Source organism: Centropristis striata, chromosome 20, assembly GCF_030273125.1.
Source record: "Centropristis striata isolate RG_2023a ecotype Rhode Island chromosome 20, C.striata_1.0, whole genome shotgun sequence".
Classification (NCBI taxonomy): Eukaryota; Metazoa; Chordata; class Actinopteri; order Perciformes; family Serranidae; genus Centropristis; species Centropristis striata.
Genome location: NC_081536.1, coordinates 18,440,114 through 18,455,769, shown reverse-complemented (window position 1 = coordinate 18,455,769; position 15,656 = coordinate 18,440,114). Strand labels below are relative to the sequence as shown.

Sequence of the window (15,656 nt, the reverse complement as noted above, 5' to 3'; positions counted from 1 at the left end):
CTAACTTTAGTATGTTACCAGGCTTAGTTAAGATGCCCCCTAATGTCTAAATTGAGATATAATCTACATATTTAAGTACAGAGTTTCTAAGAGACTGAACCTAAATTTGTATTCCTACAACAGGTTGGCAGTGTGGGGAAGTGATTGTTCTATTTTATTACAGAGACAGAAGAAACACCTCAGATCTAACCTTGAGAATGGCAGTTATTTGACATAATGAAACACTTAGACAAACACAAGCAATTTTAATAAGAGTGGCCATCTGACACTTGTTAGAAGATCCTTAAAGAGACAGTTAGCATGGGCTTGTCTGGCACACCAATGATTGATTTGCTGTTGTAAAATCAAGATTTATCAAACAAGCAAACACAATTGTTATTTACCACAAAGCACAGGGTGAAAAACTCTGGATTAGCCCTTAGCCTAGACCTTATTATTTTCTCAATATCAAGCAAAATGAAAAAGTTGCTTTTTTTTCGGTCAGAACTTGAATTCAATTTAATTTAAGGTGGTTTTGCGCCATCATAGAACCACTGGAGGACAGATAGTGCAGGACATTTACAAAGGAAATATATTTTACTCATGTCCAAATAATCAGCAGTGGAAACCGATTTATTTAGACTTCTACAGGCTGCAGGTTAGTTTCAGTTTTGGTCAAACTTTAGGAAAAATCTATATAAATATCAGAACACATCTCTGCTCTCATCCAGCTGCTCAGCTGTCTGCAGTCTTCTGTCGTGCATATGTGTAATTGTAAAAAGCACATTAGATTAGTTAGTTTCCAGCATACATGGCAGATAAATCAGCACTCTCCAGGGAAAATCTACCTGGGGAAATCAGTCTTCTCTAATCCTCTATTCCCGATTACAGAAACCAGGTTTCTCGTTTACTGGTGACAGCTGACTGTAAGCCAGTTGCTTAATTGCATGTAAATGAGCAGAACTGTAGGTCAGCCTTTGAAAAGGAAAGGCACTCATTTGCTGAAATGCTAACACAATGCACACAACACCCGGACCTTGCTGTCCAAGAGTAATTGTAGTCCAGGTGGAAAGGCCAAGCTGTCTGAACCCACATTCAAGTATGGGAGCTAAAGAACTATGAGCATTTGGATTGTTGTATTACAATAGGCAGTCTTTTTTAATCTTCCTCACAGGGTGCACTGTACCGGGTGGGTTCTCTTACTGCTCAGTTGTACGCACCATCATTGTATCCCTCTGCGCTCTAACTGGGCAATGGTCTATAAATGGAATGTCTCTTTTATGCAGATGCTAAACTAGGTTTTCATTATACCCGGTGATCAAAGATCTACTGTGACGTACCTGACAGAGAAGGGTGGGTATCTCTAAATTGGCAAATTCAAAATTTCTTCTCTGCTTTTGAAATGTTTTTTTTCAGAAAAGAGTCAGCAGCTTGTCCTCAAACATAAATCCAGTGTCCAAACCTTGGAAAGATTCTGACAGCTTTGACTTTCATTTAAAAACAGATACAGTGAGGGGTGCAGTCCAGCTCTCTTCAAGTTATTCCTGTTATTCTTCTTTATTTTAAGCCATTAACTATATTGTAAGCATGCTTCCAACTGCCTGTTTCTAAGCGAGCATGTCCATTATATTAAGTTTGCGAAGTGGGAACAATTAGCCCCCTGTCTAAAAGTAGTTTGGTTACATAATCCATTTGCATTTTATTTTCCCTCTCTGTGAAAAGGCCTTAAAAACACAGACACACACAGGGAGCAAATATCAGTTGTGCATCACAGTGGAGAAATTTAGATTTGTTTAAAAACTTTTGTCCTTCAGGATATCACATAGATTTATACTCTTTGGAAGAACTCTTTTGTTTTTTCTTTTTAAAGTTGATAATTAATGCTTTAATTGTTACTGCTATGGCCAATTTTACATCCATAATGTTAAATGTAGCCATGACCAACTGTGCAACCAGCCATTTAGCAACTTTCGATTCCAATGAGCTTAGAGAAGATTGGTGACATGCACATGTAAGAGAAAAATATTCTTTACGATGTCCATGTAGCTGTGCATGGCACAGATATAAAAAATAATCTGGTTGGTGTGTGTGTGTGTGTGTGTGTAGTGTTATTTCAGTCTTTGTTCAACCATTACTGCTAATGAACAAAGGGCTGGGTTGGGCATTTCTGTATTGATTGCAATGCTACACTGCTTTGAGAAAGAAAAGGCGAACAAAGAAAAATAGACGACAGATGTCCTCAGCACATATACAGTTTCTACATCAAGTAGTTGTTGCCCGATGTTACCACTTGTTCCTTGATTTTTAAAATGTGCCATCTGTCTATTGTTTTGTTTTTTTCTTAGAGTACAGTGGCTTTCACCTCTTTTATTAACTCTATTTACTCCAGCTGGTGGATCTAAATATTTATAATGTTTATTTATTTCAAATAGTTTAATGTGTGTGTGTGTGTGTGTGTGTGTGTGTGTATGTGTGTGTGTGTGTGTGTGTGTGTGTGTGTGCTATATTTAGAGAAAAATAACCTGTTGGACAATATTAAAGCAGAATGTTTTACTCGCTGCAGTAAAGCTTGCAATTTAATCTGACAGAATAAACTGAAGACCATGCAATTTCTAATCAGTTGTTTCTTTCTCACTCGCTTGCTTTTTCTACCCTACCAAACACTGCTACACCATATAGGCTTCTAATTAAATGCTTGAATTAGTCCAACATCATTATGTTGAGATAAGCTATTCTCTCAATTTTTAAGGAAGACTATTTTAATTCTATAAACATTCTGGTGCTACTCAAATATGTTGATTTTCTTAAGAAATGTGGCACAGAGCAGCATGTCTGACATGCCAACCTGATACCAGTCAAAGAAGTAGGTAATCTTTTGTTTAGATTGCCATTCAAATTACAGTGGATGAAGACCCTAATTATAACAGCATCAGCATTTAGCAAATATGATGCTGTACAGGGAGACTTGTTTCTTATTTTCCACAGTGTCTGCATAATAATCATTTCAATTAGAGACTAGTTTTAAAATATATCAGTACTGTTCATGAAAAATTGATGGTGCAGACTCTATAAGGGGATAATTTCCAATCGTAGGGATGAACCCCATAATAATCAGCAGCTTAACCTTCTAGCCTGGTCATCATTACGATAAATCTGGTAGTGTGGGGGAAAGCATCAGCATCAGAATAGCAAACAGCACTCTACAGGTGCAGTTAATTTGGTTGATAAAGAACATGCTGATTAGTGATTTGCTCCAATGTGTATACAAGAGGGAGAGGTGGTAGTCTAGGCTTACTGATCAGGATCAGTGCACCAGGAGGGAGTTAAAGGAGTTAGCCAAGAGGAGTAAGAGGAGTGGAGTAATAAATGACGGAGTGTCTAATCTGATACTGCCACTAAAGTCAGAAATATTCAAACCATGGGGCGTCCCGGTGGCACACCTGGTACAGCGCGTACCATAGAGGCACTGTCCTTGTAAGCGGGAGGCCCGGGTTCGAATCCGTCTCGGAGCCCTTTCCCGCATATCTTCCCCTCTGTCTCCCCCTTCATTTTGTCTCCATCAATAAATCCCAAAAAGTATATATTAAAAAAATATATATATATTAATATTTTTATATATAAATATAAAAATAAATATAAAAAAAGAAACCATACAGTAACTGTTTATAAAAGCATTTTTTTGTGCCTCCTAAAGCCCCAGTTATGCTTTCTACATAGACGGAAGTGGAATCGTGACAAGAAAACATTTATATATAGTATGGATCGTTGCCCTTTAATATCTTCTGTAGATATAACTCATTTATAGATGTACTTTAACTTCCACAACAATACCTGCAGATATTCATATTATTATATTTCTGTACATGACACAACTGAAATGTTTGCCTATATAGGTCTGTTTCCCTTTTGAATTTTGTTTATTGTATTTTTTTTTTTTTTTTTTAATCACAGTCTCCTATCAAATCTACTCAACTAATTTGCTTATGTGACCCTGGTTGCAGGTCTTTCCAGGACCTGTCCAAGCAGGCAGACCTGGTTTACGGGACAGTAAGGGACTCGGCCGTATACGAGTACTTCCAGGCCAAAGGGACGAACCCTCTGGAGCAGGACAGCACTTTTGCTGAGCTCTGGAAGACCATCAACAAGAACAACGCCTTTGAGAACTCCGTCTCCAGCCCATCAGAGGGAATCAAGAGGGTCAGTATTTGTTTTGATCTTTATAAATTAAATGTTGTCAGAACTTCTGCTGTTGCCATCTTTGCAATTCTTTTAAAGGCATACTTTGCAGGAACTGTTGCTTACTGTGCAAGTGAAAGCAAACCCCAGATTTATTTTCGTTTTGAAACAAGCTTTGTCAATTTGGTGTTTCGCTGTATCTCTCGCTGTATTAAACTTTTTTTTATCATTGTCCGCTATTTTTTAACTTTGTCCCCAATGGGTGACACCAGGAATCATTCCTAACACAGCAAAAGATAAAATAAAGGCAAGGGGAAGGGTCTCTGCAGATACAAACATTGCCACACAATTCTAGTAGGGCACAAGTGATGATTGAGAGGGATTCTATACATTATTTTCTTTGTTGGTATGATTGTATAAACTTGCATAGTAAGCCATCAATATTAAAAATCTCATTCAATTGAATCAGTCCTTTCTTAAGTGTTATATATTTTAATTTATAGGATTTAACTTATATTTTTACTTGGTATTTCTCTACCTGGCAGGAAATTAAGAGATTGCTTTGTTCTCATGAAACTGTACATGCTCTTAAATAGATAATCTAAATATAAAAAATATAAATACAAATTGTAATCATATCTTAATGAAACATGAGCTCAGCCTCCCAATAATTAAATGTGCCTTTTTGAAGTCACATCAACAGGTAGGAACAGACTGTGAGCTAGTGAAATAATTGACATCACTGATTCACAGAGGCATGTGAGCAGTGATATTTTTAATCTATTACATTGTGCAGGTTTCATTTATTCTCAAAAGCTCTGTGTGCTACTTGATTAATATTTTATGCATCTTCTCTTTTCTCTACCTTCTTTTACACATAACAAACACAATCACACACACACTTAGAAACACCAGATTGAAGAATAATCCATAATTAAACAAATTACAGAGTCTAGACATATGGCCTTGTCGTTTAACCGCTTTGTTGTTTGAACAGCGAATTGCATTCAGTGTAGATAGGCCAGTTTTCATTGCAGATATGTGCATGAATGGAAACAACACTTCTCATTTTAAAGTCCAAACATTTGATGAGAAGACGACAATGTGTTCACAGTTGCTGAATTACTTTGGTTTTTCTCAAAGCTCACAAACTACTGCATATGCCTCATTCTGACTTCAGTTTTATAGTTCGATGGTAATGTGATTCTTCCAGTTTGTGTTTATTTACTGAAGCTGAGTGAACTTGAGGGCCCTGTGTAGTCCTAATGAGATGAAAGGGTGAAAAGGCTGCTCAGCTGTATTTGTTGAGATCAGTCCTTCTGTGGAAGACATAGGATGTAGGGACACCACAGGGAAGAAAGCCAGAAAAGTGCAGACAAAAAAAAGAACCCCACAGACAGATTTTCCATTGCTGTTGTTCTCCACAGTGTGCTTGAGGCTACTGCATATGATCGTCTCTGATAATATACGAATGTAAAGCTGGAGAGAAAAATAGAGATGCAACTATTTTCATCATCAATGTAAATTAAACTAACGTTATGGCATTGGCTTTACTTATCTTCTTTCTCCAGTAAAAATTCTTCCTGTGCATAACATGTGTGAAAATACCATGAAAATTAAGCCTAACTTGACAAAAATATCACAGGGTTGGTTTTTTCCAAATCATGTCTTTACTCTGTAATTTGTCTATTTGGTGTTTAACCCAAGATTGTGTGGGTGGGACAAGACGAGGGAATAGTTGTCAAATGGGAACATTTAACCACGATAATCAAAGTACTGTCATATATATATGTGTGCACTTTGTCTCTGATAAGGGAAATTCAACTGGAAAGCTCTGAAAAACTGTTTCTTTTGTTAAATTATCCAGGTAAAGCGAGAGTCGTATGCCTTTTTGTGGGACATGGCGGTGGTAGAGTACGCCGCTCTGACAGACGATGACTGCACACTGACTGTTGCAGGAAATGGCATGAGCACCAGAGGCTATGGCATGGCCCTGCAACATGGCAGTCCTTACAGAGACCTCTTCTCTCAGAAGTATGTACATATCTACCGGTGTATGTTTTATACTGTGCATTGATTTGAATGTAATTTGATTGAACCAATTGTTTAAGCAAATCGGTATAATTACCTCTGCCAAAGAGGTAATTAATCAGCAGGATTACAGAAAAACTACTGGGCCAATTTTCATGAGACTTTGTGGAATGGTGTAGCATGAACCCAGGATATATCCATTAAATCTTGGAGCAGATAGGCCGTTTGTGCTGCAATCATGTTCTATTGGAAAAATTAGTTCCTGATCATATCTCATGGCTCACTTGATCTGTTTCCTTTGCTCTTCCTTGTCATGCATATATAACGTTATTTTAGTAGTTCTGACCATTATAACAGTAATGATAACGCTGTACACACCAAGTCATTGCTGAGAATTGGAAATGTGGACACATCCCCAACTAGATGGACACAGAGTGCAGTCCTCCACGAAGGTCAAATGCCATGTCTCGCATTTATTTCATGCTGGTGAAATAATAAAAAAAAAAGAATTTCCCTCTCCTCCATGATTTGGAGATACTCCAAAATAGGTCCTTCCTTGGCCCAGACTTTCATGAAAATCTGGCAAGTTGTTTTTCCAAAAACAGACTGAAAACCAAACTACACCAAAACCTACTGTCTTGGTGGAGGGAAGAAATATCCAGCTGTGCATAAAATACAAGCGGTCATACAATCGGAATGTTATAAACAAGCCAACACTTCAGCCAGATTATCAAACCACTTTATTTTAAGGTAGACCCAAAAATGAGCATTAGTAATCCCTCACTGCACAGGAGAAGCACAATGGCACACAACAAAAAGTACAGTAAGTTAAATTTGAACCAAAAAGTTGGTTTGTTTTTCAGTTTGGTTCGTAAGTTTACCTTTTACCTTTGTTTTCTTTTTCAGAAGTTTGACTAACCTGGAGGTTTGTTTGCATTGTGTATGACAATACACAATGCTCCTCATTTTTGCCTCGATGGAGCTGTTTTAGCTTTGTCACTGTGGCTGCAAGTCCCAGCAGTTACTTTGAGTAAAATGTTATCCTAACCAACAAAACAGATGGCCAGGCTACGAGAAAAAAACTCAAGCTGTAATAAACCCTATTAATGTAGACTGATGTCTACAAAGGAACTTAACATTTCTCACCACAGTTTCTCTTGGAGACTGAGAAGTACATTTTTCATATTTTCATTCGATTGTTTTAGGTTAATCATTTTTCCACCAGACACAAAACAGAAATATGCTGCTTCAAACATTTTTAGCTCAGTTTACAAGATTGATAGAAGTGAATTTCAAATAGGTGCAGCAAACTGAAAATATAAATTCAGGACAAACACAATTTGAAATGGGAGGATTGATCACTCTGTACACTACGTATAGTGTCTCAATGAAATATCTTAAATACATGACTTGCAGGAAAAAAATGGTGTATAAATGCAAAGAGCTTTGAATCTAAGTGTGCCTTTTTACTTTGAATGAATGTGCAGGCTTGTGCACTAACACACATGTGCCAGTCACTGTTATAGAGGTTGAATAATGACTGAGCAAAACGCTAACCGCTCCGATGGGACAGATTTACTGTCTCGCCTCAGTTTGTACTGGGCCGTCATCATTCTCCTCCACAACATCCATCCATTCCTCTCTGTACACTAACTAATGGGCTGACTGGAGTATTTGATCGTCTTTGTTTCCACGCTTATATAATTTGATATGAAACCAATTAATCTTGAAGCTGCGATTGTTTTTCTTTGCCTCGTTTACACATAACTGGTCTTTGAGCTCATGTTAGCATTTGGAAATTGTTTCAACAATGCATTAGAATCACGCCTTGCAATCTGCTGCCGTGCATACTCCAGCTTTTAACAGCATTATACCCACTATGGGTTTTAGCTAAGCTTGCAATCAATACAAATGCAGTACATTATTGCTAAATGGTATTACCATGTAATTATAGTCATTCAATGCAGTTCTAATGATTTTCTAAATTTGCTTCCTGTTGCTATTTATATTCAATTTTCTATTCTGTACTCAAGTACCTATGTATTTGATTAGCCAGTATTGTCTGAATCACAGTGTAGGATTTATGAAATGCATGTACTTGAATGAAAGAACTACTTACCCTTTATACTCCACAGGATATTGGAGCTCCAGGAAAAGGGAGACCTTGACATCCTGAAGCAGAAATGGTGGCCGAAGAAAGGCCGCTGTGACCTGCAGAGCCACGCAGACGCCCAGCCGGAGGGACGGGCGCTGCGTCTCCACAGCTTTGCCGGCGTCTTCTGCATCCTGGCTGCCGGGCTGCTGCTGGCCCTGCTGGTGGCAGCCCTGGAGACCTGGTGGAACAGCAACCACTGCCGGAGAGAGCAGCCCAAAGAGGTGACCACTGACATCTCGTCGGGCCAGGGCCAAGTCCCAAGCCTGCTAACCCAGAACCGGGCCATGGTGGCCACAACGGGTCCCCCTGCCCCACCAAGGCCCCGGTCGAGACCCAGACCCCCGGGCCCCCCGGTCCTGCCCAGAGATGCCACTGCCACACTCTACTTTATGGATCCAGCAGGCGCTGACGCCAGCCCCGATTTAGTAGAGCTGCAGTACACCCAGTTATAATAGGTGTGCCCCTGATGATAGTCCAGACATCATGTGATCAGTCTACTCATTCCTTCTCATGTTGGGAGAGAGGTTGGGGTGCTTTGTTAGGGGCTTCTGAGGCTTCTCTCTCAAACACACTCACTGTGATTCTCTCATACTGGCACATGAAAACATTGCTTGCCTACACTTTGGCCTGAACAGACAATCACAGTCTCTGGTGCTCATGTGAGAGAACCGCAGCTGAAGTTAAAAAAATATATATAAATACACAACGCTGAACTGCAAATTCAAAACCACATACTGAAATTGTACTACTGAGTCGTTAAGTGCTTCAGTTGTACAATAGCTCTCTTTAGCTAATCCATTCAAGTCTTAATGCTTTAGAGCTCTGACTTCATCTCGCTGCTGTCGACTGGGCAGCCCCTCTGCATGAGGCGTCCAGACAACTAAGGCTTGACATGGATCCCTAAACTAAAGTGTGAGCAAAAGCAGTTAGTGAAGAATCTGAGCCTTGACCTGCCTGTTTGACTTGACAGTCCAACAATCCAATAAGAACCACTTGCTGAGGACACCCATTCAAGACCCAGTCCTGTCCTGAAAAAAACAGTAAATCAAACTCCACCCATGCTGGTTTTTGCAGCATATGAGAGTTTGACTTACTGCTGTTGATTTCTATTACAGTCTTTGTGTGCAGCTGCTCTCATGATAACCACATACTGCTGTCATGTGATATTCAAAACAAACATCACTGTCAGTATTTATAGAACATAGGATGTATTAGATGTGTTGTTTGAGTATAATCAGGGTTATGTGCTCCATTCTTATTACGTTTGTAGACATGTCTCGAAGCGATTTTTCCACCTAAAATTATCTTTTGAGTTTCAAACACTCACCATCTGGAGGCTTGAAATGTGATTTTCCCCCATGCCAACAGCGGTTTACAGCAGAAAACACACAGTACCCTACGCAAACACATGGTATTCCCTGTTGTCCATCTCATTTTTAGTAATGTTGTAATGATCCACTAATTATAAATTGATTAAAAACAATTTATAGATATAGCACAGACTAATAAATAAGTTGAGTGACAATTTTCATGGCAACCTTTTTATAATCTGTTATGTTTCATACCATTTTAAATTTAATATTGTTGGATTTTGGACTGTTGGTGAGTTTAAACAAAACATTTGATGGGCATTTTCCTCAGTTTAAGAGTTTACAGACCAATGAATTAATTAGAAATAATTATTAAAAGTTATTTAAAAAGCAAAAGCAGCTACACACTACACACACAGACCTTTTAAAGCTATGTTACTATCAAGCCTGCATGGACCAAGTGTTTAATATTCATAAGATTTGTGTGGAGTATCACTTTAAATTGTTAAGCATTGCTGGTATCATGACAGCACAAACAAACAGTATGTGGACATTATGACAGCAAACAAAACCTTCTGCAAACCTGTAAATGTCAACCATTTAAAGGAATAGTTTGGTTTAGTTTTGGCAAATAGCCCCATTTGCTTTCTTGCCAGGGGTTAGATGAGGAGATTGAGGCCACTCATATCTGTCCATTAAAGGGATAGTTTGGGATTTTTTTGAAGTGGGGTTGTATAAGGTACTTATCCAAAGACAGACCCTTAACAAAAAAAAAGCCTAAGCTGTGTTGCAACACATACTTTGACGGCCATAATTATACCTGATCGACCCTCCCTTGTAACGTCTAGGTGTAAAAACTCTGCAATACAAGTTGAATTTAGTGCTGTGGCACATTAAACACAGGTTGCTGATGTAGGCTGCTTTTTAATGTGCCAGAACGTGTCATAATGACAAATGACGGTTCAGCTATTTGCATAAAATCAAACTGGAAATCAGGCCAACTGTAACTGATATTTTCATTTTTTAGTCTGCCTATTTTTAGGTGGCTAAAATACATTTTACTGTTGCCCCCGCTCACATCAGTACACCTGCAAACCGCTGTCTACTGCAGGTAAAATTCCAACTATGCCTTTAAATAAGAAGCTATAGCCAGGAGATGGACTTGCTCCTTTAACTGCTTTGTACTTAAGGCACAGAAACAAGAGTGGTATCGATCTTCAATTTTAACGGCAGAAATAAAGCAAATAAGAGTATTTCTCTAAACGTCAAACTATTTTTAAATTTTATCGCTTAAGTAGTAATTAATTGCAATTATATGTCAATGTCCGGATTCACATGGGACCGTTTTGGTTATGTATCGTTGTCTATGATCTTCAGCAGGTGACTAAGGATTACGGTCTGGAAAAGGTTTCTGGTCCATTGACATATAATGACATAAGCGCTTCACCAGAAGGGAGGCGGCACATATGGACAGACAGAGAGAGGGACTGGGAGGAGGCCGAGGCTCTTGACACAGGTCAGGAGAGGCCTGACGCACAGTACTGGATGGTCATTGGCTGTGTCAGGGCGAAGGGGCGGGGCATGGGGCCGGTAGGGGTAGATTGTAGTTGCTTCATCTGTCATCCCACCCCATAGTCTATCTGTTACTTGACTTTTTTTGTTTTGTCTGTCTTCAGTGTGGCTCGACTTAAGTGGGTGCATGATGACTGAATAAAATATTGCTGTGTGGAGGGCAGGGTGCAGCCAAAATGTGCCTTTATTTGGCTTCTCCCTCCCCTCTCTCATATTTGTGTTACCTCATTGGTGTATGAAAAAATAGAAATATTTCTTCAATATAATTTAGATTATCTCAATTATGTAACATTAACTACTTTGTCTTCATTTAGTTTTTATTGTCCCACAAAGTGTGATTCATTGGATCTGTGCGTGCATTGGAGCCTGTCTTGTTAACAGCAGATGCTCTTCATGCAAGAGTTGCCCACTGCAGATGTGTGGTCACCTAATTGTGGAGAAAATTTAAACACTTCTGCATGAAGAGACATCTTCATTTAAGTTCATTCCAGGAGTGGAGGCATTACCTTTTACGACCCCATATTTAAGATGTAGTGCTTTAAGGTAATGTCTCTCTTGATGTTGGCTGCTTGAAAAAAAATCCAGTGTATTATTAATTTATATATTTGGGTTTACTGAATTTAGTCAGTGTGTTATTTCAGCACCCTTCAAACGTGTTAACTGAATAATATAACATGATAGACTGCATTGCATGTAATCTAGTCATGATGGTGATGATAAAACAACCATTGTAACCTGTCTTTTTCTGTCTTCGTTCACTCTCTACCCCTGTCCCATTCTCTCCTATAACCTCCTAACCCCTGTCACTGCACATTCACTTCTACTTTTATTCTTTATCACACTCCTTTTTAATTACATTCATACTCTGCCTTCCATTAAACCCTCTATCCTTTCTACCCCGGCCTATTTTATTCCACACACGCTCTATGGCTCTGCCTTTTCTTTCCATCTGTCTTCAGGACAAAGAGGTGAACCTGGAACAGGTCCACCATCGTTTGAACAGCCTCCTGGACGAGGACTTGGCCCACAAGCAGCTACCAGGCCAGTCTATCGAGATCTCTGCCCTGGACATTGGCAGCATGCAGCCCAGCCAGTCCCTGGAGGCCTTGTCTGCTCGGGACTACCCAGCCCATCGGGGGCCGCCACGGCTCTCTGTGACCACCTTCCTCCAGGAGGGTCATGGGGCAGGAAGGACACTGGGCGCTGCCACTGGCAGGACCTTGCCCCTGCCCCTCAGCAGTGCCACCATGCCCTCTATCCGCTGCAAACACAGGGCGCCCAATGGGGGGCTCTTCCGGCAGAGCCCCGTCAAGACACCCATGCCAATGTCCTACCAACCAGTGCCAGGAGGACCCATCCCAGAAGCCAGTGAGCCCAGCCATGGGACATCCATCTGAGCACAGCAAACATTCACAGACACTCAAGCTCAAACAGATAGTGGAGAGCTGAACAGAGTGCTAACAGAGTGAAGAGATATAAATAAAACACTAAAAAAGGGTTTTTATTACCAGTGATGACGAGTCAGTGGGAGGACACGAGACGAGACACTGAGACTTCAATGTACATATTTGTAAGTACAAAGAGAGAGAAAGCAACATTAAAAAGAGTATTTTGAATATTCTCAACAGTTGAGTTTAAAAAACATAAAAGTATTAAAAAAATGACTGTTTGAATGGCTTTGTAAATTTTGTTCTAAATCAATAAAGGTGACAATTCTTTGTGGTTGTTTTCTAAGTGCCAAGTTCAAAGATGTTTTCTTTCAGATCAACATTAACTGAATGTACTGTGAGAATTCATGCTAAAAAGACATTTCACACTTCAAAAGATATTGGAAGAATTGATTTGTTTCATATGAAAAAATAAAAAAGTATAATACAAAAACATTGAGGCGTGTGCTTGGAAAAATATTTAGGCTATCTGTGTTTTTAGTGTGTATGTGTGACTCTGGGATCGCTCTGATAAAATTGTGTTTTAAAGTATAATAGTAGGGAAGTGAAAGTCTGAAATGTTTATTACATATTTTCATACTACAATTGAACAATAAACAATGGCTCATTATTTTTGTTTTTATGTTTTATTTAAAAAAAAAAAAAAAAGTATTTGCAATGAAACAACCGTGTGATAATCATCCACCCCACTCCCACTATCAGCAGCTCGTTGCTTTCTTTATAGTTCCCTTTTAAATTTCGGTTGCTTGAGACCTTCTTAATGGTGCTTATTGCAAGGAGACATTTTTTATATAGAAAAAAACAAAAATTATGAGCCTTATACATATTTTTGCCAGTAAATTATTCTTTAGATCTTTCATTTGTTAGTCCAAATATCTACAGCAACTAGGATTGGGAAAGCAGAATAATGCCCCCAAAACAATATTGTCCATTGTACCCTTGTCTGATCTAATTAATACCAACTGATACTCTTACTTCCAGCCCAGGTTTGCCCCCCTGAGGGTTTCCACACTGGCACAACCATCACCCCACACACGGTACAATGAAACAAAAAGCCGTCCATGTGGGGGTCGAGGATAATTGCTCACATTGGAGCTAAACCTAAATTCACACCACCACCAGTCCAAGAGACACACATGGGGCCTATATGAACAAAGACGACAGTGCCAAGCGTAGAATGAACGGCCCACATGGACATGACAGTTGGGAAAGCAAACCAACTGAGCTGAAGTAGGTTGTTGGTCAATTGTGGGTGTTAGCAGGGATTCAGACTGAAAATGGTCGAAAAAGTAGTCCAAATGTGGCCTTAGGGTCAGACAATCTCTTATCAAGAATATTTGCTCTAATTTAGAGCTGGGCAATAATTATATTTGCTAATTTATTGTCTTTAAATGGGATCACATAGAGATGTTGTGACACACAGTTAAGTCGTCTAAACTAAAAACAAGCAGACACTAACATTTCTCAGAAAATCTGATCCATATATTTATGCATATTTTGAAACATATTTTTCCATAACAATTATTGCATCTTCTTGCACAACTACAAATTGTGGTTTAGATAACATTTTGATTAATTGTGCAGCCCTAATCCAGATAAACAAAAAAGTCACAGTTACAGATAAATTTGACATTATGAATTTAAGATAATCATGCATAATTATATCCAGTCAATGTGATTTTAACATATAGCAACTTTCTTGACAAACTTTCCACTCTCCTGCTGATTTCCCTGACCCACTGTGTGCTGTACACATGCAGCATACCGCTGATGTCTGTTTATCAACTACAAGATCTTTACTTAAATCTCACAAACTGCCACTGGAGATAACAACCAATCAAGCAAACATCTGGCAAGTGCAAGCTCAAGCCCCAACCAAGAAAAGCAGGCTTTTTTAAAGACCTATTGAAAACATGTCAAAATTAGTGAGCTGAAAACTCCCCATCTTGCTAGTAATTAAATGTATTTCTTCTCAATGTCAAGACTGAGTACAGACAGCTATGAACACCCATGACCAAAATGTGTCCTTAATAACACAGTGCTAAAAATGTGCAGGAACTTTTTCCTTTCCATTTCAATTTTCCTGCCCACCTGTCTACCAGGTGTGCATTAGAGAGCATTATTGAGACTAATGCTGCATATAGATCATAACAGCCACTGGATGAAGACCCCTGAGAGACTATTTGGTCCAGTCTGTAATTCAACAGTCAGACAAAGCAATGCAGTTGAATTGCAATTAAAGGTGTAAGTGAAAAAATCTGTACACTATTTCAGCCATATTAACAACACTTTTTCATACAATCAACACCATGATGCAGGTGTTTGAGACCAAAAGCAAAATGTAAATTTTGATTATATTTAGTATAAAAATAGTATTCCATGGTAAAGATTGTTTACCCCTGTGAATTTAAAATTACACCTAAATAGTCCAAACTAAATTCAAACTAATCAAAATATCATAGCAGAAAATGTAATTTAAACTTGTTGTGGCCAATCAGTGAAAGGCACGTTCAAGGTACATAAACCACAAGAAAAAACACAAATAGATACAACCTCCAATTGCATGTCATTCAAAGTCACGATCAATGTCCAACGGTTGTAATCTGTCTAAGGAAGCTTGTTTCCAACACGAAACGGATGGTAACGTTTACACTTATTATACAAATGCTCCATGACAACTGCTTTTTTACAGGGAGCTATGCACTTACTAAGAGTGAGGTGTAAGATTTAACTAACGCCTTCATTGGAACTATTTCACCTTAGTAGCTTCGCAAAGTTGCACTTTATGCATCCGCAGAGCCTGGCAACTCAGTCCAAGCCCTTTCTCATATCACATTATCTTTACCAGCGCTTTAATGCTGAGTTTAAAGTTGAAGAAATCTTATATCCTGTCACTGGGTTTTCAGCAAAATATGTGGCTTTTGCAAGGTGAGAAGAGATTGTTACAGGTTCAACAAGAACTACACAGTCATCAGTGATGTAAGT

General features: G+C 38.9%; 1 protein-coding gene across 2 annotated transcripts in view; it reads left to right on the top strand.

Moving 5' to 3' along the window:
• grid1a (glutamate receptor, ionotropic, delta 1a) overlaps window positions 1–13,236 on the top strand; it is a 229,543-nt gene extending 216,307 nt beyond the window's left edge. Inside the window, exons 13-17 of one of the 2 annotated variants that reach the window (XM_059358982.1) lie at window positions 3,981–4,176; window positions 6,023–6,189; window positions 8,322–8,562; window positions 11,029–11,167; window positions 12,183–13,236. In XM_059358982.1, the coding sequence (XP_059214965.1) occupies window positions 3,981–4,176; window positions 6,023–6,189; window positions 8,322–8,562; window positions 11,029–11,167; window positions 12,183–12,595 (1,156 nt within the window). In that variant the 3' untranslated portion in view covers window positions 12,596–13,236. The remainder of the gene's footprint in view (window positions 1–3,980; window positions 4,177–6,022; window positions 6,190–8,321; window positions 8,563–11,028; window positions 11,168–12,182) is intronic. The other variant, XM_059358981.1, reaches the window with a different exon arrangement.
• The last annotated feature ends 2,420 nt before the right edge of the window (window positions 13,237–15,656 follow it).